Consider the following 24717-nt stretch of genomic DNA (forward strand, 5'->3'; position numbering starts at 1 on the left):
TAGGTTTGCATGGTTTTCTTTGAATTTCAGTTCATTTTAATTCTATTACCTGGAAACAGACATGTTGAATTATTATTTTATAATTAACACATACTTAAGTAATATAGATTCAAAATATATTCTAAATATAGCCTATAAAATATATGTAAAATTTCCGAAGGCCAAAACATCACTGTTTTTAAAGAAATGAGTGTTGAACTAAAGAAATGTGGACTTTTTGTATTGAATCTTCTTTACATCAAGAGTCTATGCCTTTTATTTTTACATAAGTGTAATATAAAATTATTTCTTATTTCTAAAATATTCAAAATTTGCTAAATAATTTTTAAATATATATAATAATTCAAATTGCTAGTGATTTTTGGGGTGACTTACGACTTATACATATATACACACACACACACACACACACACACATATACTGTATCTCTTATATATAATTTATATATATACAGTACAGACCAAAGTTTGGAAACATTACTATTTTAATGTTTTTGAAAGAAGTTTCTTCTGCTCATCAAGCCTGCATTTATTTGATCAAAAAAACAGAAAAAACTCTAATATTGTGAAATATTATTACAACTTAAAATAATAGTTTTCTATTTGAATATACTTAAAAAAAAATAATTTATTCCTGTGATGCAAAGCTGAATTTTCAGCATCATTACTCGCAGCCTTCACTGTCACATGTAACATCCAGTCTATCACATGATAATTTAGAAATCATTCTAATATTCTGATTTATTATGAGTGTTGGAAAAAGTTCTGCTGTCTAATATATTTGATCAATAAAAGGTTAAAAAGAACTGCATTTAATTCAAAATAAAAAAAAAAATTCTAATAATATATATTCTAATAATATATTTCTTTACTATCACTTTTTATCAATTTAACACATCCTTGCTGAATAAAAGTATGAGTAAAAGTACAAGTATTTTTTTTTTTACTTTTTATTCATCAAAGTATCCTAAAAAAGTATCACATGTTCTGAAAAAATATTAAGCAGCAGAACTGTTTCCAACTTTGATAATGGATCATCATATTAGAATGATTTCTAAAGGATCATGTGATAATGATCCTAAAAATTCAGCTTTGCATCACAGAAATAAATGATAATTTTAAAGTATAATAAATTTAAAAACAATTATTTTAAATTATAATAATATATCACAATATTACATTTTTTTTCTGTATTTTTGATCAAATAAATGCAGGCTTGATGAGCAGAAGAAACTTCTTTCAAAAACATTAAAAATTCCAAGCTTTTGACTGGTAATGTGTGTGTGTGTGATATAATATATATATATATATATATATATATATATATATATATATATATATATATATATATATTCTTATATATATAAATATATATATATATATATATATATATATATATATATATATATATATATATATATATATATATATATAAAGTTTTATATAGATTATCATATTTATAAATTGTTTATATAAATCATTTCTTATATCTAACATATTCAAAATATGCTAAATAAACATTAAATGTCTTTTATAAAATAATTTATTATTTTTTAATTATTCAAAATATGCTAAATAATTCTTACATTTATATAAAAAATATTTCTTATATAAAGTAATTACATTTCTAAAATATTCAAAATATGCAAATATAAACTGTATATATATAAAAAAAATTTAGATCTAAAATACTCAATATATGCTAAATAAACATTCAGTGTCTTTTGTAAAATAATTTATTATTTTTTAAATAATTCAAAATATGCAAAATAATTCTTAAATTTATTGAAAACAATTATTTCTTATATAAAGTAATTACATTTCTAAAACTATATAATAACTATTATATGCAATATGTAATAATTTTTATTTCTTGCGCTGAAAGTTGAGTTTGCGTTTACAGCGATCAGGCAGTTGGAGGATAAATGATTAAACGTATTCGGAGGGAAAGAGGAACGTCTTCCGCCGCAGAGAACCGGAGAATGACTGACAGCAGGATGAAGAGAGACGCCAGGGAATATAAACCCTCACCTCATGAACAGAGTTTACCAGGGAAACACATTACTGCAGTAAACACCACAACATACAGCTACTGCTGCTCATACTTTATGGTGAATTATTGCAAAATTACTACAATAAAACTGTGGTAACAAGTATTAGTCACGCACCACAACCATTACCCAAATGACTGAAAGGACTTTACTGTTATAAAAATAACTAATTATGATACCTTATGATATTTTGCATAAATTTTACATTTTAAAACTATAAAGTGTGTCTAGCTCTAGAGGCACAACATCAAAAATAGGCCTATAGCAATTTTGATTTGAATTTTGAGGTTGCACAAAAAAGCCTCTCCATTTTTTCTGCATTCGCTTGTTTCTTAATCTAGTTTTCTAACAAACCTGCCATTGTGTACTACAAATATTACTGGCTCTGAGACAAATTGCTTTGATCCTCTACTGTAAGTTGCTTTGAACAAAAGCATCAGCTTAACGCAACGCAAATATAAATGTAAAAACATACTAATCTGCTAAACTTCAGAAATTAAATGTTTTGCTATTTGCAATGTATTAAAAAATGTTTGATTTATTAAGTGTTGGGTTAAAAGGTTGAGCCACTAATAAATGCAAGCTTCTGGCGCCATCTGGTGGCTCTAAGTGAACATTACACTCTCACACACTACACCTCCATTAAACTACTGTTATGATTATCATAAGTTATAAGCATTGGTTATTAGTAAAATATTTTTTCTTTGCATAATATATATATATATATATACTGTAAATTGTAATTCTCATATTTAAAAATAAATAAATAAGCAATTAAAAGTATATATACTCAAATAAATTAATACCCACATACATAAATACATATATTTTAAATTCTATATAAAATAATTATAATGTTCAATAATTTGTATGCTCTTATTATGACCAACTATTAAGAACTATTCAAATTTAGTTTTTTAAGTATATGAAAACTGTAAAAAAAAAAAAAAACCTGGCATTAAACCAAGAGGAACATTTGTAATGGCGGGAATATTCTGAACATGGATATTAATATGTGAACTGGATTTTTTGTGGTCTTCTTAACCAAATTGAAACCCCTGTGAAGAAGCCATGCATTTGATACAAACTGTTAAGATAGAATGTAGTGTTTACTTTACACAGCACTGAAGAAAGAGGCTTATTTGAGATGTAAATCTGCTAGCACGAGAAGAGGTGATGTCAGCAGTGACTAAAGCGCACCGCTAGATGTCAGCAGTGAGCCTCATCCAGCAATACTGCTGACACTTAAAGAAAAACTGAAGAGAAAAAAAAACATAGTTTACAAGGTTTAACAGTGTACAGATGGTCAACATGAAAATATTTCTGTGCACTGATGATTTAAATTGTTGCAAAAAAATATGCACAAGAAAATAGTGGCAGTCAAGTTTCTGAATTAATATCTCTTTTACTGACAAATGGGTTTCAAAAAGGTGCAGGTGTCTTCCATCAGATGCATGTCTGCATGCATGCATCTCTGCTGTGTTAACGGGGTTAAGATTTTTGTTATTGCATTTATGATTTCCATGCATTTGGATTAAACCATTTTAACATAAACTGATAAACTTAATGTGATGCATATTTGTAACGATAAAGAGATCTGATTTCTGGTCCATTGTTTTGTTTTATAAGAAAAAACTGCTCCGTTTAAAACACCTAAACGTCCATCAACACTCTGAATGTCCTCTGTGCAGCTTAGATGGGTCGTTTACATAAAGCGTGCTAAAGGAAAATGTATTAAAATAGCACATTTCATACGTAATGCATTGTTCTTTACATAAAAGTATTTGAAGATAATCATAAAATAATCAGAATGCATAAGAAATTAAAAAAAACAATACACAATAAAACAATAAAAAATAAAAAATATCATTTTTAATAATAAGATACGTCGAAAATCCATTTTTTACAGTATTATAATGTAAAATAATACATTTTTATTGTTAAATTTAATTGTTTATTGTTAAATTTAATTGTTTTGCTTATTCTAAGCTATTTGAATAAATGCATTTTCAAAATATCATTGTTTAAATAAAACTAAATAGATGCAAATAGTTAGTAATAAACTATGCCATGATTTTTTTGAATGCAAGTTAAAATGCATGAGATTGAAACCAACTGGATTTATTGATGATCAATATCTAAACCTAGTTATTGTGTATTTAATTAACACATTCAGTTTATTAGCACTATAACTGTTTCATTAATGCATGACTGACAAATATACATCACATTAAGTTAATTTATTCATGTTAAAGCTGTGTGATCAAAAATGATGGAAATTTTACATGCAACTCAAATACACACATCTCAAATTTAGTTTGATTTGTAGCATTCAGATCAGATGCTTCACATGCATCATAAAATTGCATTCTGCTCAATTAAGTCATATCTGGTCAGTGTCAAGAGTGAATAACCGTGAATTACACAGCATCTGTGCACAGGTTGTGTTTATTAACATATAAAAATTATCTGCCGTTTCATCTTTACTTCAGGAGTGAGTTTAAAGATCACAATATGAATATAATCATTGTAGTGTGTCTTTATTTCATCACTGTGTGATGAAGATTTCACAGAATAAAACTGTTTGATAGAAGTAGATGATTTGATTAGTATTATTAGTTAAATCATAATTAGCTCAAATGTGAGAGACCTCTGGTGACCCCTAGTGGGGGTCATGATCAGGGTTACTATAGTTTACTAAAACAAAAAATATATATATATTTTTAAAAAACTAACTTATTCTGTTTTAGCTATTGCTAAGGCAAAGTTTCCTTTGAGTTTTACTTTATGTACTAAAATAACTAAATAAAAATGAATAAAAACTATACATAAACATTTTTAAAAAATGAATACAATTGCAAAACCATAAAACTAAATTATTAAAACTTTAACTAAAATGAAAACATAAAATGATACTAAAATAACTAACTAACTAATCACGCACTGCAACACATCATCAGATCATCCTGATATTTTCCTTTCATCAAAAGTACATTTGTAAATATAAAAGAGTGAGATTTAAAATTACTTTCAATCTTAGGAAAATAACTTTTCAATCAGGAAGAGCAAGCAGAGGAGTGTGTTCAATCTCAGCAGATATTCTTCAGTTTTATCAGTGACACGGAAACATTTCACAATATTGCCTTTGCGAAAACAATCAAAAGTATTAAATAAAGAAGGTTTGATGAAATGCATCCAGTCTGACTTCAAATCTCATTTGAGTTTTACAGCCGGAGTTTTGGGAGCAATTTGGTTCTTGAGTTTCAGAGAGAAACCTCAGCTGTGCGTTAGAGCATTATGGGCTGTACCTGTGGGGTCGTGACCCTGAACGTGGCCACACTGGTGGGTGTGGAGGGCCGCGGTGAGACGCTGTTCTGGGCCTGAGCTTGAGCCAGAGCCTGCTGAGGAACCATCACCAGCTGACCCATCTCCGTCCGGACCAGCACCATACCTCAAACACACACACACACACACGGTTTATTCACCTCTGACCTCTGAAAAATAGAACAAAGCATCACTAAACCGTGCTTGAAACAAAAAAAGTTACAATCAACAACTGAAGCTTTTGGATTCTTCTGAAAGCAAAATTGAATAATTCAGATTCTAAGTCATTCTTATATGTTTTTGTGTTTTTATGTGAATGCATTATGCTAAAAAAATTGCTTTTATTAAAAAAATGCTTTTTTGAATTTCTTATGTATTCTAATTATTTTCTAATTGTCTTTAAATACTTTTATATAAATATATTATGTATGAAATGTCCAAGGAAAATTAATTTATATAGTTGCGTGCTTTATGTAAACGACCTGCACTAAAGACATTCAAATTAAGATGATTAGGTGTTTTAAACAGAGCAGTTTGTTTTTGATCGTTACACACACACACACACACAATTAAACTCAGACAGCTTTCACATTAAAAACTATATGATCAGAGTTCAGATGAAGTTCAGATTTGACTGGTTTTATAAACACATTCAGTCTGAGAGTGAGAAGGCAACAGGTGAATCTGTCTAAAGATCCTATTTTTAATGAATTAAAGTGCAAGTTAACTTTAATAAACTTTCACCATTCGGCACTTTCAGCAAAAACACACCTGTATGCTTAAACTAAAGTAACTGATAAAGATCTTCAGGTCAGTGTGTTTGTTTCTGGGTTCTTTAAAGCATCAGATCATCAGTGCTGCTGCTCCAGATCTGATCCACTCACTAAAGTAATTACTTCATCATCATCATCATCATCATCATCATCATCATCATCTGGAGTGAGGTTTGTTTACATATACTGAAAATGCATACATAACTCACAGAGAAGAAAGTATCTGGAGACTTGAGCAACACGTTAAAATGTTTGAGTGCCATTATATACAAAATATTGTATTTCATAACAAAATGTCAAAGCAAGCATATGTCTGTCTGATATAAATGTATGGGTTTCCCCAGAAAAAAATGAGATGAAAACTAGCATTTGAGTAAATGGTGAGAAATATCTATCGATTTAAAACCATATTTGTTCATTCTTTTTTTAATTATTATACATGCAGATTAAAACTTAGTATTATTTTCCTATTCTTATGTATCTGTTATGACTCTTTTATGATCGAGAGAGAGCACAAACACACTTCTCAAGAACAACATATAAAAAATTTTTTTTAAAAGTTTGAAATTTAGAGACAGACACCTGTAGCATTTTATCGCAGATCCTGACACTGAATGGCATTCACATATTTATGTTACTTAAGCGTCTAAATACTTTTTGAGGCCACTAAATACATTTGTATTTATTGAACCATTTGATATTTGGCAAATCATGCTTTTCAAGTTTTTCAAAAGTTCTCCTTTATAGAACCAAAATGTTTAAGTGTTTCTACATTTTTAGACACCCTTGACAGAATTAATGTTTCTTGTGATGTCAGAAAACAAAACTGATGCTAAGTGCTTCTGTTTAAATGCTTGAAAGCAGTCTTGTAGAGAAATATATGAATTATGCCTGCATATGAGTTACATTTGGACTTTTTTAAAGATCAATTAAAGCAGACAGAGAAGGAAGAGCATCAACAGGTGCTCTTATAAGCACAACAGGATGAAGTTGTTTGACTGATTTGCAGAGTGACAGGCCAGAAGCTCAAATATGAGAGATTTCATGTTTTGATCAGAGTTCCAGCTGAGTTATTCTAACATGTGGAAGAGAGTCAGAGACACATCAAACACTAGTAAGGCATAAGTACCTGGAGGGATGGTGAATCCGGGCGGCAGCTGTATAGTAGTTTGCTGTTGCGGTGGTCTGACAATCAGCTGCGGCGTTACGACCCTCTGCTGCGCAGGAGTCTGCGTCTGCGTCTGCGTCTGCGTCTGCGCGGGTCTGATGACCGCAGCCGCGCTGACAGTGGCTTTGACAGACGCTGCTGTGGCCGAGGTGGCCGCTGGCTTCGCGTTGTTGTCCGCGGGTGTTTTGCTGTGGTTGATCCGCGCGCCCTGCTGGACCAACGCGGACACCGACGTGCCGTTTCCATTCTGCGCGATGCTGGCGATGATGTGACGCGGGAGTCGGTGCAGCGCGATGGTGGGCGTCCCGCGGTCCAGCGCGATCGCCTGCGGGTTACTGGACACGGTGACAGTCGTGCTGGAGGTGCTGGGTGATGCTGCTGATGCTGATGCTGCGTCGCTTCCGTTGCCGTTGAGACTGTGGGATGCTGCGGAGCGCAGCGCGCGCGTATTCCCCGGGTGCTTCTTGCGGGTGTCCCTCGGGCTCTCACCTTTGTTGCCCGGTGCAGGAGCCTCGGATGCTGCTGCTGCCGCTGCTGTAGTGATGATGATGATGCTGCCATGCGACTTCAGAGGGCTCTCCTTCTCCAGAGCTTTGGCGTGCTTGTCCATGCTGGCGTCTTTCGGGTCAGAATCCGGGTTGCGCGGCGCTTTCCGCGCGTTCTGCTGCTGCTGCGCTTGTTGTTGTGGTTCTGATGGAGAGTCTCCAGGAGCAGGCAGCTGCGCTGTTCCTCCTGTCTGCTGCTGCTGCTGCTGCTTCGCGCTGCTCGGGCGCGCGGCGGGCGGCTCGCTCTGGCCCACCAGCTGAGACTCCAGCGAGCCCACCAGATCGCTCACGGCTTTCTCGTCCACCTCGGAGAAGAGCATGTCTTCCAGAGGGTCGGAGGCGCCCGCCATGTTCGCTCTCTGTGTGTGATGGGCTGGCTCTGCTGGTGCGCGTCCACGAGCGCGAGTGCGCAGTCGTGTTACTATGGCATTGTGGGAATGGATGTGACGTCAGAGGGCCAAACAGTTGTCCCCCTGTTACAACTCAAGGCGGCCGAGGATAGCCTGCTACACTTGGATAGATAGATAGATAGATAGATAGATAGATAGATAGATAGATAGATAGATAGATAGATAGATAGATAGAGATAGATGGATAGATGGATGGATGGATGGATGGATACAGACAGACAGACAGACAGACAGATAGATAGATAGATAGATAGATAGATAGATAGATAGATAGATAGATAGATAGATAGATAGATAGATAGATAGATAGATAGATAGATAGATATAAGAATGTTACTTTTGAAAGTTCTCTGAACATTCTGAAACAAGTAACATTTAAAAAAGACGAACGTCCAACTAAAACGTTTTAGCAGAAAACGATGTCTAAATTGTGCTAACGTTTTCAGAACATTCAACGTTCGTTTAAGGACAGTCTTGCCAGAAGGTTCCGAAACGTTCCTAAAGACGACGAAATTTCAATGTAAATAGACATCAAGCATATATTAGAAATTAATTTCTGGTGTAGAGGTCTCATGGAAGTATCTGATAGTCTCACAGAGCATGTGAATTCAGTAGCCTATACTTGGAATAACATTATGAATCTTTAAATCGTGCCGTGTGTAGTTATTGCTCTGATGTTTCACTGTACAGTGTATTTATGATAAAACAATCATTCAGTTTCGCTGTTTATAATCTGACATGCCAGATATGTAATTGTGCAACCACGAAATGCCTCAGCATTCATTCTGAACAGTCATGACATATTGAAGTTTTACAGGCTTTAATAAGAAATATTAAATTATAATATATTTCGAATACTTGCAATAGCTGTTAATGTGGCGGCATTTCAGGCTTTATTGTTTTACAATAAAACAATTAACATTAAACTAAACATGCACAATCTATAATACTCTCTTTATAGCCATTTAAGTAAAACCTTTATTGATATCTAATTCAAAATTCGCCTTTATTTACTTCCCACGGCGTTAAATCGCATTTACATAACTCCCAATGTAACTGGAGTTGTACGAAGTCTCGCGATACCAGCGTGGGGGGGGGGAGGCGCGTTTCCCAGCATGCATCTCGATTCAGTGCGGAGGAAAATGAATTCGGCCATATCGTGCTAAATCCGGGCTGAGAGAAAACTACCATCTACGTCGAACTACCAAAAAACACCATCCAGTGCGATAAAACCTTAACGCAAGGAAGATCAGAGCAGTCGAGCAGCCGGAAGCAGTCGAAAGATGAGCGGAGGGACGCCTTACATCGGCAGCAAGATCAGTCTGATCTCAAAGGCCGAGATCCGATATGAGGGAGTTTTATACACCATCGACACTGAGAACAGCACTGTAGCTCTGGCTAAAGGTTCGTACTATAAACACACTCAAAATCTACACTATATGCACACACCTACAGAGAACTAACAGGAGAGGATTATCTCGTAGCCCTGGCTAAATATACACACACTGTATATGCAAATATGTGACGCTGGAGCACAAAACCAGTCATAAATGTCAATTTTGTGAAAATGAGATTTTTACATCATCTGAAAGCTGAATAAATAAGCACATAATAATAATAATAATAACAACAACAATAAAACGCATCTTGCATCTCTAACTCTAGCACTTTCTGTTCTAATTCTATTCTTAAAAATAAAAAAACTTGCACTCTATTCATTTACTAAAAAAAAAACTAACACTAGCTTCTCTATTCTTTTTGTATTCTATCTATTTGTTTTCTTTTTATTTATTATGCAATTAACAAAAAGCACAAAAAAGACCTCTAACAGTAGCTCGCTCTATTCTTTTTCTATGCTGTCTGTTATCTTTTTATTTATTGTATAAAATAAAATAATTAAGCTAACTGAGACTTGTTATAGCACTTGCATATAAAAGTGTCTGCTAAATGACTAAATGTATGGTTTGTTAGGATAAAACTATATTTGGCCGAGATATAACTATTTGAAAATCTGAAGTCTGAGGGTGCAAAAAAAAAAAACTAAATATTGAGAAAATCATCTTTAAAGTTGTTCAAATGAAGTTCTTAGCAATGCATATTACTAATCAAAAATTAAGTTTTGATATATTTATGGTAGGAAATTTAAAAAAATATCTTCATGGAACATGATCTTTACTTAATATCCTAATGATTTTTGGCATAAAAGAAAAATGGATAATTTTGACCAATGCAATGTATTGTTGTCTATTGCTACAAATATACCTGTGACACTTATGACTGCTATGTTTAGACACAAAGAGAGTTTTAATACACTGAGAACAGCACTTACCTAATTTATGTTTAGATCTGGCCAAAATCAAATACAGATACACAGATATAAAGTAAACACACACTTAACACCTAGAAAAAAAAAACGTGTGTGAGGGGTGAGAATAATGACTAACATTGCTTGTTTTGTGATTTTTGTGTTTTTTTTTTCTCCTCTAGTGAAGTCCTTTGGCACTGAGGACCGTCCCACGGACAGACCGATCCCACCTCGAGATGATGTCTTTGAGTACATCATATTCAGAGGAAGTGACATCAAAGACCTGACGGTGTGCGAGCCGCCCAAACCCACCTGCAACCTTCCTCAGGATCCCGCCATCGTGCAGGTGAGCTTCACGCGTTCAGGTGTGTCTGTAGAGCAGACGGCGGAGTGAATATTGACCCGTTTCGTTCTTGTGTTTGTGCGCAGTCCTCTCTGGCATCCAGCGCCGGCCCCACGGCTCCTTCCTTCCAGTCGTACGCCCCCTTCAGTCGGGCCCCGTACAACCAGTTCAGCTCCAGTCCGCTGGTACCCCAGCCGTTCGGAGCGGCGGTCGCGGGTGGTGAGTCCACACTCGCTCTCGTAGCGTCCAGCATTGGAGATGGTGTTTAGAAGAGAATACACTAGGGATGTAACGATTAACCGTGAGCCGATTGAAAATCGATTCAAATCGGTTGAGATGCTAAACAAAACGCGATTCATTTAGGGGTAGGTGTTTATATAAATGCATGTCTGAGGGGAACTTACTGTCTTTAGAAAAGTTTAGATGGTGTTTTTTCTTTTCAGCTTGCCTCTGTATAATGCATATTAAAGTTCATAACTGCAGCGCTGCTTTGTTTACGGCGGTAACCAAGGACAAGCTTTAAGCGCCACCTGCTGCAGCGTTCATAAGCGCTTTGTTTACAGCGGTAACCAAGGAAACGCTTTAAGCTCCACCTGCTGCAGTGTTCATAAGTGTTTGTTTACAGCGGTAACCAAGGAAACGCTTTAAGCGCCGCCTGCTGCAGTGTTCGTAGGTGCTTTGTTTACAGCGGTATTTACATTTACATTATATTTACATTTAGTCATTTAGCAGATGCTTTTAGCCAAAGCTACTGACAAATAAGGACAATAGAAGCAATCAAAACCAACAAAAGAGCAATGATATGTAAGTGCTATATTAGAAAAATAAAATAAAAAACTATTTCAATTCCACAAAGAAATGTGCAGCATTTTGTCCAAGCAATTAAAAGGACAAGTTTAATTTATTTGTCTTAAATCTTTTTGTAAAAAAAAAAAATTATAATTGTGAATCGAATCATGAGTGAATCGTTACATCCCTAGAATACACAAACAAAATAAATTCTCCAAATTTTTGCCAAATATCAAACTAATCTCTGATGTGCTGTAAGGCAAGACGCTACAGGCAAAACCATGCACAAGTCAGTTTTGAGCCATTCTGCTTCCGTAACATGGAGAGAATCATTAGAAATACACATCTATTGCACTTTATCTGTTTGCATCTGCACAAAAATGTCAATATTGTGGTCTTGGTCTGCCCAATATTAAACATCAAATATTATCATCAGGACTTGTTTTGTAAGATGAACCCAGAAAAACTTTTACAACTTCATTCAAAAGTAAATTTAAAGAATCTTTTATTTAACATTTGTATTTTGTACCACTGTATTGTTTTTCTAATGTGTAATCTTTGTTTGCCATGAAAAAGCCTGTGAGGCTGATGTGGCAATAAACTTCAATTAAATCAAAATCTATTTGCATCTGCAGATTTCAATTACAGTTAATATCATTAACGCTGTTCTTTCAAAACAAGGCTATTCTTTTCTCCACATCAGCAGCACTTTAGAGTTTTGCTCCTCTCTCTATATATAAGGTTTTTACACAGGGCTTTGTTCACAAATCATTCATGGATTTTTAGTCCAAAAAAATATGGTTAACACTTTTTTTTATTGCTTTTTTTTTCTGATTTATGCAAGTGATATAATCCAAAATTCCCTCTGTGAAAACATTTAATACATCAGCAAAATCATTTTCAACCTGGCTTTATTCAATGTTCAGATGTCTGTTCTGGTGCATATTTAAACAGCATCAAAAAAAAATTAAATACGGAACATTGAATGGCCGTTACTGCTGATATGGCATAGAAAAGAGTCCAAGTTAAGAGCATAGCTGGCCATTTTTGAATAAATACTGTTGGATAAACAGACAGAATATTCACAAATGCATATTTGCGTATCAATGAATGCACATAATATGAATTAATGAATGTGCACATAATATGTGCCAAGAACCAGAGAAAATTGAGTCCTGCCTTAAAAACTTGACTACTGTTGCCATCGGCTACATTATTAGATGAGATATTGCTCTTTTGTGCAAATACAGTAACACTTACCTGGAGAAAATGTTTCCGTATGTTTAAATAAATATTGAGTGAGCATTGGTTAAGCAAGTGGTGGATCTTAAAGCATGTACGGAAGCTTCACATGAGGGTTTGTTCTCAGAGTGTGTGATGTGTTAAAGCCCACACTTAAAGATGTGCACTTCCTCTCCTCACAGGAAGCAGCTCAGGTCCTGCGTTCGGTAGCGAGGCGAGCACTACTGCCCCTCTGTCCCTGAGCTCTGCTCTTCCCCCTCACTCTCGCACGCTGAGTGCTGCCAAGCCCGAAGGTAACCCGAGAACCGACGCTAACGTGTGAAGAATGGCTTTCGTGTCCGTGATTATGCAGGATCACAGTCGAGTGTCATTCTTCTCTGGTCTGTTAGTAGCTTAGTTAGTAACTGAAGTTTGTCTTAGTTTGAAGACAACATGAAATCCAAATAATAAAAGCTGGTCTTTGTTTTCATTACATTGCAAGAACTTTGCCTATCCTTGAAATATCTTTTGTGTTGATGTAAGCAATGCAAGACAGATAATACAGTATTGACTATAGTAATCATAACCCATCAGCTCTGTTTCTGTGATGCACGTTACAGAAGTTTAATGCATTGCAAATAGTGGTTGTTTCATGTTGTCTTAAAATAATAGTTCAGGCAAAAACAAACATTTTCTGAAAATGTCCTCACCCTCAGATCATCCAAGAGTTTGTTTCTTCATCAGGTTTGGAGAAATGTAGCACTGCATCAGTGTCTCAGCAATGGATGCTCTGCAGTGAATGGGTGCCGTCAGAATGAGAGTCCAAACAGCTGATAAAAACATCACAATAATCCACTTTTGTTTCCGGCTAAAATGCCTCTATCTGTACTACTTTCTCATCTGAATCAGGAGAGAAATCTGCACAGATCAAGTACCCTTTACAAGCCAAAACAGTCTAAAACAAATATGTGTGTGGATTTTGATGTGAGAGGACAACGGGGGATGGACTTTTCAGTGCATTATGCACTATTGTATTTCGGCCTTGATGGATTTGTTTCTTACATCTTGCAGAGGATCCATTGGCGAGCAAGTGATTAAATGTGAAACCAACTCATCCGCATCAGAGTAAATTCTCAGCAAATTAAAAACTAATGGATGAACTTAAACTGATGTTCACTGTGTTAAATGATAAAAAGCTGCTCTGGCATTTCTCATTACTTAACCCTTGCCCGCACAGTCGTGGTGTTTTTTTGAGTCTGTATTGCGTCCTCTCTTTCAGGTCGTTCCAGCCCATCTCTGGAGCCCTTGAGGAAGACCCCGACCCTGGAGCACGGGGTCCAGACGGCCCCGGTCCCTCCCCCTGCGGCTGCAACCAGTACAGTGAGTCAGAGGAGCCCCGGAGCGACCCGACCCGCTCTCAGCAGCCAGAAATCTGCTGAAAACCAGGAACAGAAAGGTGAGAATCAGGACATCGGAAAACATGTAGCTGAAGAAGTGAATTTTTCCACCTGCAGTCATTAATTGTGATTTCTGTTGTTCAGCTACAGCGTCTGATGTTCAGAAGGTTCCTCGGCAAGAATCGGACTCAAACAGGCCTGATAGCAAAGACCCAAACAAACGGCATTCTGGTGGTGAGTCACTTTACTGAGACATATGTTGACATTAGTGACCGTGGTCCACAAGACCAGTCATAAGGCTCTATTTGTTTTGAAATGGAGATACATAATCTTTCCATTGATGTATGGTTTGTTAGTATCAGACAATATTCGGATGAGATGCAACTATTTGAAAATCTGGAATCTGAGGGTGCAAAAAAAATTTAAATATTGAGAAAATCGCCTTTAAATGTTCAAATTGAAGTTCTTGGCAATGGATATCACTAATCAAAAATTAAGTTTTGGTGTATTTATGGTAGGACATTTACATAATATCTTAATGGAACATGATCTTTACTTAATATCCTAATGATTTTTGGCATAAAAGAAAAATTGATATTTTTGACCCTTTCAGTGTATTGTTGTCTATTGCTACAAATATACCCCAGAGACTTCAGACTGCTTTTGGGTCACTTAAACATTGTTATGATCAGGACCATAAGCTGCATTCGTGATCCAGTTGTTTGTCTGTCCAGGCGGTGCTCCTCCAGTGAGAAGGGGGCGGGGCAGTGGTGGCGGAGGCGGCGGTCAGCGTGGGCGGGGCAGGTTTAACGGGCGTAGAGATGGACCAATGAAATTTGAGAAAGACTTTGACTTTGAGAGTGCCAACGCCCAGTTCAACAAGGAGGAGATCGACCGCGAGTTCCAAAACAAACTCAAGATTAAAGGTACTGTGTGGGAAAACTCTATTACTATGCTACATCAACAGAAATATGTATCATTAGGTTTAATTTATAAAGTCACTCTGTGCTGCAGATGAGAAGAGTGAGAAACCGGAGAAGACTCTGAACGGGGAGGAGAAGACCGATTCCGGTGTGGAGACCCAGAACAGTGAAGGCAACGCTGATGAGGAGGATCCACTGGGACCCAACTGTTACTATGACAAAACCAAGTCCTTCTTCGACAACATCTCCTGTGACGACTCCAGGTCAGATCTCGTTTATCTGCGCTGATGTTTCTAGTGTGTTCATTAGGGCCGGCTATTGGCACAGATTTCACCATTTGATTCGACTGCAATTCACTCTCCATTCGGAAGTATTACAGGTGCATGTGACTCTTTCTTCAGGAAACAAACTCTTTCATTTGGTACATTAAATATTAAAAATGAACAACAGAGCCCAAATAAAGAAGTTTAATTAATATGCTTCAGCTTATATAAAGAAGGTAACGTCAAGCTGCTTTAAATTCCCTTTGGCTTGACGTTTCTAATAAATGTTTTTATTATATACAGTACAGACCAAAAGTTTGGAAACATTACTATTTTTAATGTTTTTGAAAGAAGTTTCTTCTGCTCATCAAGCCTGCATTTATTTGATCAAAAACACACAAAAAAATGTAATATTGTGATATATTATTACAATTTAAAATAATTGTTTTTTAAATTTATTATACTTTAAATTATCATTTATTTCTGTGATGCAAAGCTGAATTTTTAGGATCATTATCACATGATCCTTTAGAAATCATTCTAATATGATGATTCATTATCAAAGTTGGAAACAGTTCTGCTGCTTAATATTTTTTCAGAACATGTGATGCTTTTTAAGGATACTTTGATGAATAAAAAGTAAAAAAAAAAAAAGCTATGTTTTTAAAATATAAATATTTTGTAATAACAATATACACTACTGGTCAGTAATTTGGGGTCAGAATTTTTTTTTCTTTCTTTTTTTTTAAATAAAATTCAATACTTTTATTCAGCAAGGATGTGTTAAATTGATAAAAAGTGATAGTAAAGAAAATATATTATTAGAATATATATTATTAGAATTTTGTTTTTATTTTGAATAAATGCAGTTCTTTTTAACCTTTTATTCATCAAATATATTAGACAGCAGAACTGTTTCCAACACTCATAATAAAATCAGAATATTAGAAAGATTTCTAAATGATCATGTGATAGACTGGATGTGACATGTGACACTGAAGGCTGGAGTAATGATGCTGAAAATTCAGCTTTGCATCACAGGAATAAAATTATTTTTTTAAAGTATATTCAAATAGAAAACTATTATTTTAAGTTGTAATAATATTTCACAATATTACTGTTTTTTCTGTATTTATTGATCAAATAAATGCACGCTTGATGAGCAGAAGAGACTTCTTTCAAAAACATTAAAAATAGTAATGTTTCCAAACTTTTGACCTGTACAGTATGTAATATTCAGCAGTAGGTTTTTTGAACAGTAGTAAGCTGTACAGTAATGCTACATTTGACACATTACCTCGCTACAATGTTCAAGTTCGAAAACAAGGTGTAAATGCTCTTGAGTGATTAATTCTTCCTTAAGTGTAGTAATTTGTTGTGGTAAAATTTCGAACTGTGAATGAATCATCTAATAGCCATACACTCTTCTGTCATTTCTAGAAAGGAGAAATCAGGAGGTGCTTTTGGAAGGTGCGGTCTTTTTTCTTCTATGTAAATGTTCTGCCATGCTAATGTGTTTATGAAGCTAGTCTGAATCATATTGAAGTAATTCAGATGGTGTCGTGCATGATTATTTCTTAAAATAAGAAAGTGGGATTTCTTAAAATAATTTTAAAAGTAACCAGTTATTACAAACAATGTTTATATTAATTGGTCACAAAGTATTGAAAACCTGGGGCCTGTTCCATAAAACAAGTTTAACAAATAAGCCAGGCTTATCTAAGTTAGTCTGACTTATTGTCAGTTGATTTGGTACGAAATAAGTCAGACTAACTGAAATAAGCCTGGCTTATTTGTTAAACTTGTTTTATGAAACAGGCCCCTGATCAAATGATATAACCAAAGCAACAAAAATTGCACATTTTTAGGTTGCAACAAATCTTGTCAAATTTGTCTATGGCTTCTTATAAAAGCAGTTTAAAAAAAAAAAAAATCAGATGTAGCTCACTCCAGGATTAATGTCACAAACAAATGTTGCAGATCAGGCAGGTATCCTGTCAAAGGTGATTTCTGGGATTGAATCTTCTGATGTGTTTTTGATGTTTTTCCTCTCAGGGAGCGGAGGCAGACCTGGGCGGAGGAGAGGAGGATGAACTCAGAGACGTTCGGTATTCCTCTGCGTCACAATCGTGGACGCGGGGGTTTCCGGGGCAGAGGTGGCGGCATGGGCTTCCGTGGCGGTCGCGGGCGAGCGGCTAGCAGGGGCTCGTTCATGCCCTCCCGCGGCGGCGGTGGATTCAGGGGCGGGTTTAGAGGCGGCAGAGGAGGACGAGAGTTCTCTGACTTTGAGTACAGGGTTAGTACTTCCTCTCTTACCTCACTATTGGACCCTTTTCCAGAGTTCATACAAGGCGTAAATCATTTATAAAACTATGCAAACACAGGAGAGTACATCAACATATTTCTATTAAGCCTGTGTGATTTGTCATACATCACGATTTCAAAATAAAAGTTCAAACCTTCGCTCTGAGTTTGCATGTGTGGCCAAATATTAAAATTACATGATGTAAACTTTGAATCACGCTAAAGTGAAGCATCGCCAGGCCGTTGGCGCCCTCTGCAGGTATTTGTTATAATACATAATGTACTTAAGTAGGTTATGTTCATATTATTTATAGGCATATTACATATTTTAACAACTGTTAGTATCTTCACAGTTAATAGTGAGAAGTGTGGCCAGAATAATTTATGTAGTTATCTATTATTTATTTGAAAGAATTAAAAGAACCATTTAAAAATGTCCTATATCAACCTCGACAAGTTATTGATACGAGTATAGACATGAAATGGTTCTTTTAAGTCTTTCAAAAATAATAGATAACTACATAAATTATTCTGGCCACACTTTAGATTAGAATCCAATTCTATGACTTTTGCCTCAATATACTCCTAATTATTTATACTTAGTAAAGTAGTTGTTAAGTTTTAGGATTTAGAATTAAGTCTTGCAGAATAAGACATTAATATGCGTTTAAGTAATAATAAACAGCTAATATCCCAGTAATATTCATGCTAATTACCAACCAGTTAAAAGTGAGAATTGGACACTAAAATGTTACCAATATTCTTATTAACTGACCAAAGTCTTTAAAGTGAGATGGGTACATAAAAGCATGCATTTTAAGGTTAGACTTTAAATTTTGATGTTAAATCCACTATTGTATTATATATAGATGTTCTACAGTCTATACAGTATTAAGTTCAATTACAGTAACTGTAATTAAATAAAACAGAAAAAATAAGAGTAAGCCCTTACTTTACTTTTTCAAGGGAAAAGTATTTAAATTATAGTAACTAATTAAGTCCTTAGCAATGCATATTACTAATCAAAAATTAAGTTTCGATATATTTACAGTAGGAAATTTACTAAATATGTAATCATCATGTAACATGATCTTTACTTAATATCCTAATGATTTTGGCATTAAAAAAAAAATGGATAATTTTGACCCATACAATGTATTTTGGCTATTGCTACAAATATACCCCAGAGACTTAAGACTGCTTTTGTGCTCCAGGGTCAGATATAAATATTGAAAAAATGAATGTTTATGTATGTAATATGTTCATAAAAGCTCATAAAAATTGCTAAAAATGAAAACAAAACATTGATATTTACTAATAGAGTACATAAGTGATACTAAAATAACACTGGCGTTGGTACTATGTTGTTATCAGGCAATTAGAGATTAGGCGTTTTGTCTTATTTGTCTGATTTTTGAATATTGAATGAGTCAAATGATTGTCTCTAAATTCGAATGCCATTTTAATATATTCATCTTTTCTATTGTGTGTGTGTTTGATGTTTGTTTCAGAAGGAGAATAAAGTGGCAGCGTAGTCCAACCTGAAGACCAGATCATCCCAACAGCCAAGAATCTCCGATCATCACGTCTAGATTAACGCTTTGGTTTCGACTCCTGACTAACGGGAACTGTCTCTCTCTGTTCAACACCAGCGCAGGCGACGCCTGCCTTCAGCTGGACACACAGCTTTGAGTTTATTTTCTCCTTTCTTCCTTTTTTAGAAAAAGAAAAAAAAAAACATTTGCTGTTTTTTGGAACCGTTTGATCTGCATTCGATCCGTTCGGAGGGAAGATGCCATCCGTGGAATGATGATGATTACTATTATTATTTGGTATTTTTTCATCAACCTTTAGTTCCTTTCGTAATAAACAGGAAGGCAGGGGTTAAAGCAAAAAAAAAATGCTGAGCCTGAACTTTTTTCCGGGGGCAGTGCGGGGGGCAGCACATGACTGTGGCGACTTTAACATTTGAAAGGATACTATGACAAAGCTATTGCTTTCCTTATTCACACTGGGTTTTTTTTTCATGAATATATGGTTGACCTGAAGAATGAAAGCTATATAATACACGTTGAAATCATGAGCTATATCACCGCTTATCTAATGACACTATGGGTTTGACAATACACTTAACTCACGAGATGAGACAAAATACAGATACTTGGTTCACTAGAACGAGACAATATTTTAAAGAAATTTTCAATGACAAAATATTTGTCTTTTAATTACAAAAAGTAAAACAATGCAGTTGTACTTTGAACTATTTTAACTAACCTAGGGCTTTAACTAATGATTATTTTGGTAATCAAGTAATCTGATTATCTGAGCTGATATTTTTAGTAACACAAATAGACCCAAGTGAAAACCAGGCTTTAGTGTGACTATTTATATATAAACTAACGACGAGGCAATCATAATTGGCTCGAATAAAATATAAAGCCTAGTAATTACAATTAAACAACAAACAAAAAACTAACAAAAAAACAAAGTACAATAACAAATATAACAAATACCTGCAGAGGGCGCCAACGGCCTGGTGACGTTTTACTTTACAGCATGATTAAACGATGTTTAAATCCATTACATTGTAATATTTGGCCACATGCAAACTCACTTTTATTTTGAAATCGCGAAAAATCCCGGTAAATTTGTTCTGGCAATCATATCGTTCTTATGGAGATGACATGATTACTCTGAGCTGTTTACAAAGCTCCGCTGCTTTTAATTCGTTTTTCGATGTAAATATGCGCTAGATGGATATTAGTGATGAGCTAAAACGTCACCCGAAACCGCAGCTTCAAATAGTTCCTAAATGACTTAATGTAAATGTAATCAGATCCTGAATTTGGATGCAGGATTGCAAATAAATGCAAAACATTTATTAATATAGCGTGTAGGTTAGATGAGAAAATAAATCCACACAACCAGATCAAATCAGTGATTTGAAAATAGAGTGAGTGATTCGGCTCGTGTTTCAGTACAGCTGACAGAATTGTCGCTTGCCTAATCGCTCATTGTTGCATCGTCACAAAAAAGTTTTTGGTTTTTGTCTTTTTAAGCCATTCGGTACTCGCGCGCTCCAGAGCCGCTTTTCTGTGCGCTCACAGTCACATCCGAAGCGCGCGCTGCGGTCAAATTAAGTTTGTTGCGTTTAAGTGGCTAAATACACACAAGATCAATGACGTCCTCGCGAGTATCCTCATAAGCGCTGTCGGTTTTGTCTTAAGTTAATGTAAACAGCTGCGAAAGAAAACGCATGAGTATCAGTATTGGATCCGTGAAATAGGTCTCGTGACAGCAGCAGCCTAATAAAGCTGTGCCGTCTGTCGTTAATGTTAATCAAACAACAAAAGACAGAGAAAATCCCTCACTGCTCTTGACTAAACAGTGTTTTGTTAATGTTAATTTACAGTTTATTCAATTTCTGTAGCCTATTTAAAACACGTTCATATTTTAGAAAATGTAGTTAAAGGGATACTCCGCCCCAAAATGAAAATTTTGTCATTAATCACTTACCCCCATGTCGTTTCAAACCCGTAAAAGCTCTGTTCGTCTTCAGAACACAATTGAAGATATTTTGGATGAAAACCTGGAGGCTTGAGACTGTCCCATAGACTGCCAAGTAACTAACAGTGTCAAGGTCCATAAAAGGTATGAAAGTCGTCATCAGAATACTCCATCTGCTATCAGACGTGCAATCTGGGTTACATGAAGCGACGGGAACACTTTTTGTAAACAAACAAAAGAAAAATAACGACTTTATTCAACAATTACTTTGTCAACAGTCTCCTCTGTGTCTCTCCATATCACCGTATGCTGCGTATGCTCTTCTGTGTCCTCCACACTACAAGGATGCACTGTTTTATTTCAAATAAAAGCTAAATACACGTAGAAACAGCGCATCCTTGTGCCGGAGAACTTTAAGCCCTGGGAAGGTATTTGATAATATTGAGTTAGGTGTACAGAACCCTGCTGATACTGTGAACGCTCCTCAGTCAATAGCTTTATTATGCCTTTTTTTTTGGATCTGTTCTCAAACATCTAAAACCCAGTCTAGAGGCTGCCACCCAAACTAAACAAACGGCCCGCTGGATTCACGCTCCTCTATAGGTGCTTTCGCTTCATACATGGTTTGTAGTACTAGTAGGCGACTTGTTTTTTTTTTTTTTAGTTCATTAGTTTATCTCAGCCCCCAAAATATCAGTTTTTGTGGATAATCTGGTCAACCGTCAGCTCACAAAAACACCCTGGTTATGATTGAATGTATTGATGAATTCAGCTCATGCTTTTGTCCTGAAGTCCTCTCTCTGCAAAATGTATTTTGATATTTGAGTGCCAGTTGTTCTTGCCTTTTGATGTCAATTATGTCAATTTAACTAAGAGGGCTTTTTGATATAAACTCGACACGAACCCCTTCACTGTTTAACGCCAAGATCTTCTGGAAAGATCCTGAAACCCTTTAAGAACCAGATTGGACGTGTGGAAATTGTGTTCATGTGCACTTTAAAGACAAACGACGGCCGTGTAGCGCGTCACACGTGATGCAGAGACTAAATTTGATGTCATTTCATAATGCTCATATACCAGAAAATGACTTGGTTGAAAAGTGGAAGGGTTTTTTTTTTTTTTTCTTTTTTACAATTTCCAGTATTTAAGTAATTATTCAGAAGGGCAGATGCATCGTGTAGCTCTTAAAAAAAAAACTTTTGGCGTCACGTTTGATGCTCGGTCTAAACCTGAGCCGAGTTTCACCTGAACTAAGTGTCCATAATGAGTCCATGAAGCCCTCGATTATGAATAGTTCTGTTTCCTGTTTGATCCGCTTGTATGTTAACGTGATGTTTCAGGTTCCAGCTGTCTATCGCTCTGTTTACGGAGTGAAGTTTGATCCCTCTCTCCTCTTTGAATGTCACCGAAGCACTAGTTCCTGCACTGTTAGATGAGATTTCATTCTTTTTTGGTGTGCTTTATAATTTTAATTTGCGTTTCAAAGATCTGAATACGGATAACATTTGGAGGAGAAGTGCTCTCTCAGCTGGTTCTGCATTAGTTTGTCTTGTCTTCTATTCATAGTTTTCAACTCTACTTTTATTAGCTTAACCACTCCCTTTAAAAAGCACTACGAATTGCAACACGCAGGCAGCTAGTGAAACGCAGTCAGACCAGGGCATGATGGGAAACCTCGGAGCAGATATTGGTGCTGATTGGAGTGAGATGTGAAGTGAATCCTCAGGCCTGATGCCGCCGTGAAGTCGAAGCGAACCTTGTGTGAGACGTTAAACTGGACAGACGTGATTTTTGTGGTCAGAGCTCTGGAGGAATTTGATTGGCAAGTTTATGATTTGGTTTTGCTTTCTGAATTGGAGAAGATGTACAAAGTGTGCTCTTAGAGGGCTTCAAACGGGGCAAACTGAGGTTTTTATTCAAGAAGAGAAATAAATAGTTGTTCAGTATCCTCTGTGTGTGTCCTTGTTTTTTGTCAATAAACATTTATGCAAAAACAATTAATTATGTGCCATTAATATTAGTGAATCAAACAGCTAACATGAACTAATATATTATGTACAGCAGTTATTTATTTTGATTAGAGACTAGCATTTTATTTTTCACCAAAAGGAATTGACATTTTTCATTTTAATTTATTGGTCTTTAATAACTTCCTTACAGTATTAAACGTGCATTCAAATTAACATCTTTTGACTTTAATAATGTATTGCTAAATGTTGAAAGTAACAAAAAAGTGTTTAATGATTATTAATGCTGTAGAATTGTTCATGTTATCCAATGCAGTGCAAGTGTCGCCAATAAACAGAGGTTTTAAATTTAATTAATAGGATTTTTTTTAAAAATTGTTTTAATTCTATATTAAGAAAATAAACTCTTAGTTCTTAAAAACAAACATTATGACTGAAGGTTAAAATATCACTGAAGTTATGTTATAGCTGTTTTCTTAAAATATAAATATATATATTTGTTTTTAGCCACATTTTAACAGCATTTTTATTTTATTAGATTATTTTAATACAACTTAATTTAGATATTTTAGTATTTAGTTTAAATATGATATAATAAAAATAATGATAATTAATATTCTGATATTGTAGCATTTTACTTCTATTACACTATTTAATAGCTTAATTTAAATATTTAAATTGAATATCCTGTCAGATTAAGAAATATGTTGTCAGTTTACGTCTCATCATTTTTATTGTCCTTTTTTAAATTTTAAATATTTCTAATATTTCAGTTAGGTTCTAAACTGTACTTTGCTGGTTGAGGAACAGCTCTGTGTAATACATGCTTTACGTTATGTACAGTAGAGAACTTGTATTAAATGTCATGTTCTGTTTTTCAGGAAGAGTAAGACAGAACCAATCGATCACAGAGAGCGCGTTCACTCACATCTGACAGTGCATTCAAACAGTTTCCCAAAAGTATCATAAGAAAGCATTGATGCTTTTAGGAAAGGCAGCCAAGAACAATGCAGAAGAAAAAAAGGTTTTAATTATTTCCCCAATAAACAAATTGAAAATGTAGCCTACATAGTTTGGGCAGTTACATTAATTTAAATTGAAAGTTAAAGGGAGTTCATCCAAAAGGGAAAATTATTAAGTAATTATTTACTCACCCTCACGCCGTTTCAAACCCGTAAGACCTTCGTTCATCTTCGGAACACAAATAAAGATATTTTTGATGGAATCTGAGAGCTCCATAGACAGCAAGAATACAATCACGATCAACGCACAGAAACATTTACATTTATTCATTTAGCAGACGCTTTTATCTAAAGCGACTTACAGTTGGGGAACACATCAAGCGATTCATCTTAAAGAGGCAAACAGACACCGGAAGTGCTCGTCATACCAAGATTCAAGCATTGTTGAAATAATGGGCTCTTTTG

General features: G+C 35.1%; 2 protein-coding genes across 10 annotated transcripts in view; one reads left to right on the plus strand and one right to left on the minus strand.

The window, feature by feature from the left end:
* Positions 1–8327, minus strand: part of LOC122140472 (transcription initiation factor TFIID subunit 4-like) — an 87458-nt gene extending 79131 nt beyond the window's left edge. For 2 of the 5 annotated variants that reach the window (XM_042744529.1, XM_042744531.1), the window contains exons 1-2: positions 7278–8326; positions 5360–5502 (exon numbers count right to left, since the gene is read on the minus strand). In XM_042744529.1, the coding sequence (XP_042600463.1) occupies positions 5360–5502; positions 7278–8211 (1077 nt within the window). In that variant the 5' untranslated portion in view covers positions 8212–8326. Of the gene's footprint in view, positions 1–5359; positions 5503–7277 lie in introns of all 5 variants that reach the window. The other 3 variants (XM_042744530.1, XM_042744527.1, XM_042744532.1) reach the window with 2 other exon arrangements.
* A 1031-nt stretch (positions 8328–9358) lies between these two features.
* LOC109072483 (protein LSM14 homolog A-like) lies at positions 9359–20027 on the plus strand. 5 transcript variants are annotated; one of them, XM_042744534.1, is made up of 11 exons: positions 9359–9675; positions 10759–10922; positions 11006–11138; positions 13133–13243; positions 14209–14385; positions 14471–14560; positions 15061–15252; positions 15341–15512; positions 16953–16982; positions 17568–17808; positions 19331–20027. In XM_042744534.1, the coding sequence occupies exons 1-11, from the start codon at positions 9555–9557 to the stop codon at positions 19349–19351; spliced, it is 1452 nt and encodes a 483-aa protein (XP_042600468.1). In that variant the 5' UTR covers positions 9359–9554; the 3' UTR covers positions 19352–20027. The 5 variants fall into 5 exon arrangements, with proteins under 5 accessions (XP_042600468.1, XP_042600469.1, XP_042600471.1 ...); XM_042744535.1 differs by having other exon boundaries at positions 14477–14560; positions 19328–20027; XM_042744533.1 differs by having other exon boundaries at positions 9361–9675; positions 19328–20027.
* The last annotated feature ends 4690 nt before the right edge of the window (positions 20028–24717 follow it).

Source organism: Cyprinus carpio, chromosome B18 (genome assembly GCF_018340385.1).
Source record: "Cyprinus carpio isolate SPL01 chromosome B18, ASM1834038v1, whole genome shotgun sequence".
Taxonomy (NCBI): domain Eukaryota; kingdom Metazoa; phylum Chordata; class Actinopteri; order Cypriniformes; family Cyprinidae; genus Cyprinus; species Cyprinus carpio.

What these genes read in the sequence shown, in the direction of transcription:
- LOC109072483 (XM_042744533.1), top strand. Translation starts at nt 9,555, where the DNA reads ATGAGCGGAGGGACGCCTTACATCGGCAGCAAGATCAGTCTGATCTCA. An exon ending in GAGTGCTGCCAAGCCCGAAG is followed by an intron (nt 13,244 to 14,208) that starts GTAACCCGAGAA and finishes CCTCTCTTTCAG; the next exon opens with GTCGTTCCAGCCCATCTCTG. An exon ending in ATCTCCTGTGACGACTCCAG is followed by an intron (nt 15,513 to 16,952) that starts GTCAGATCTCGT and finishes TGTCATTTCTAG; the next exon opens with AAAGGAGAAATCAGGAGGTG.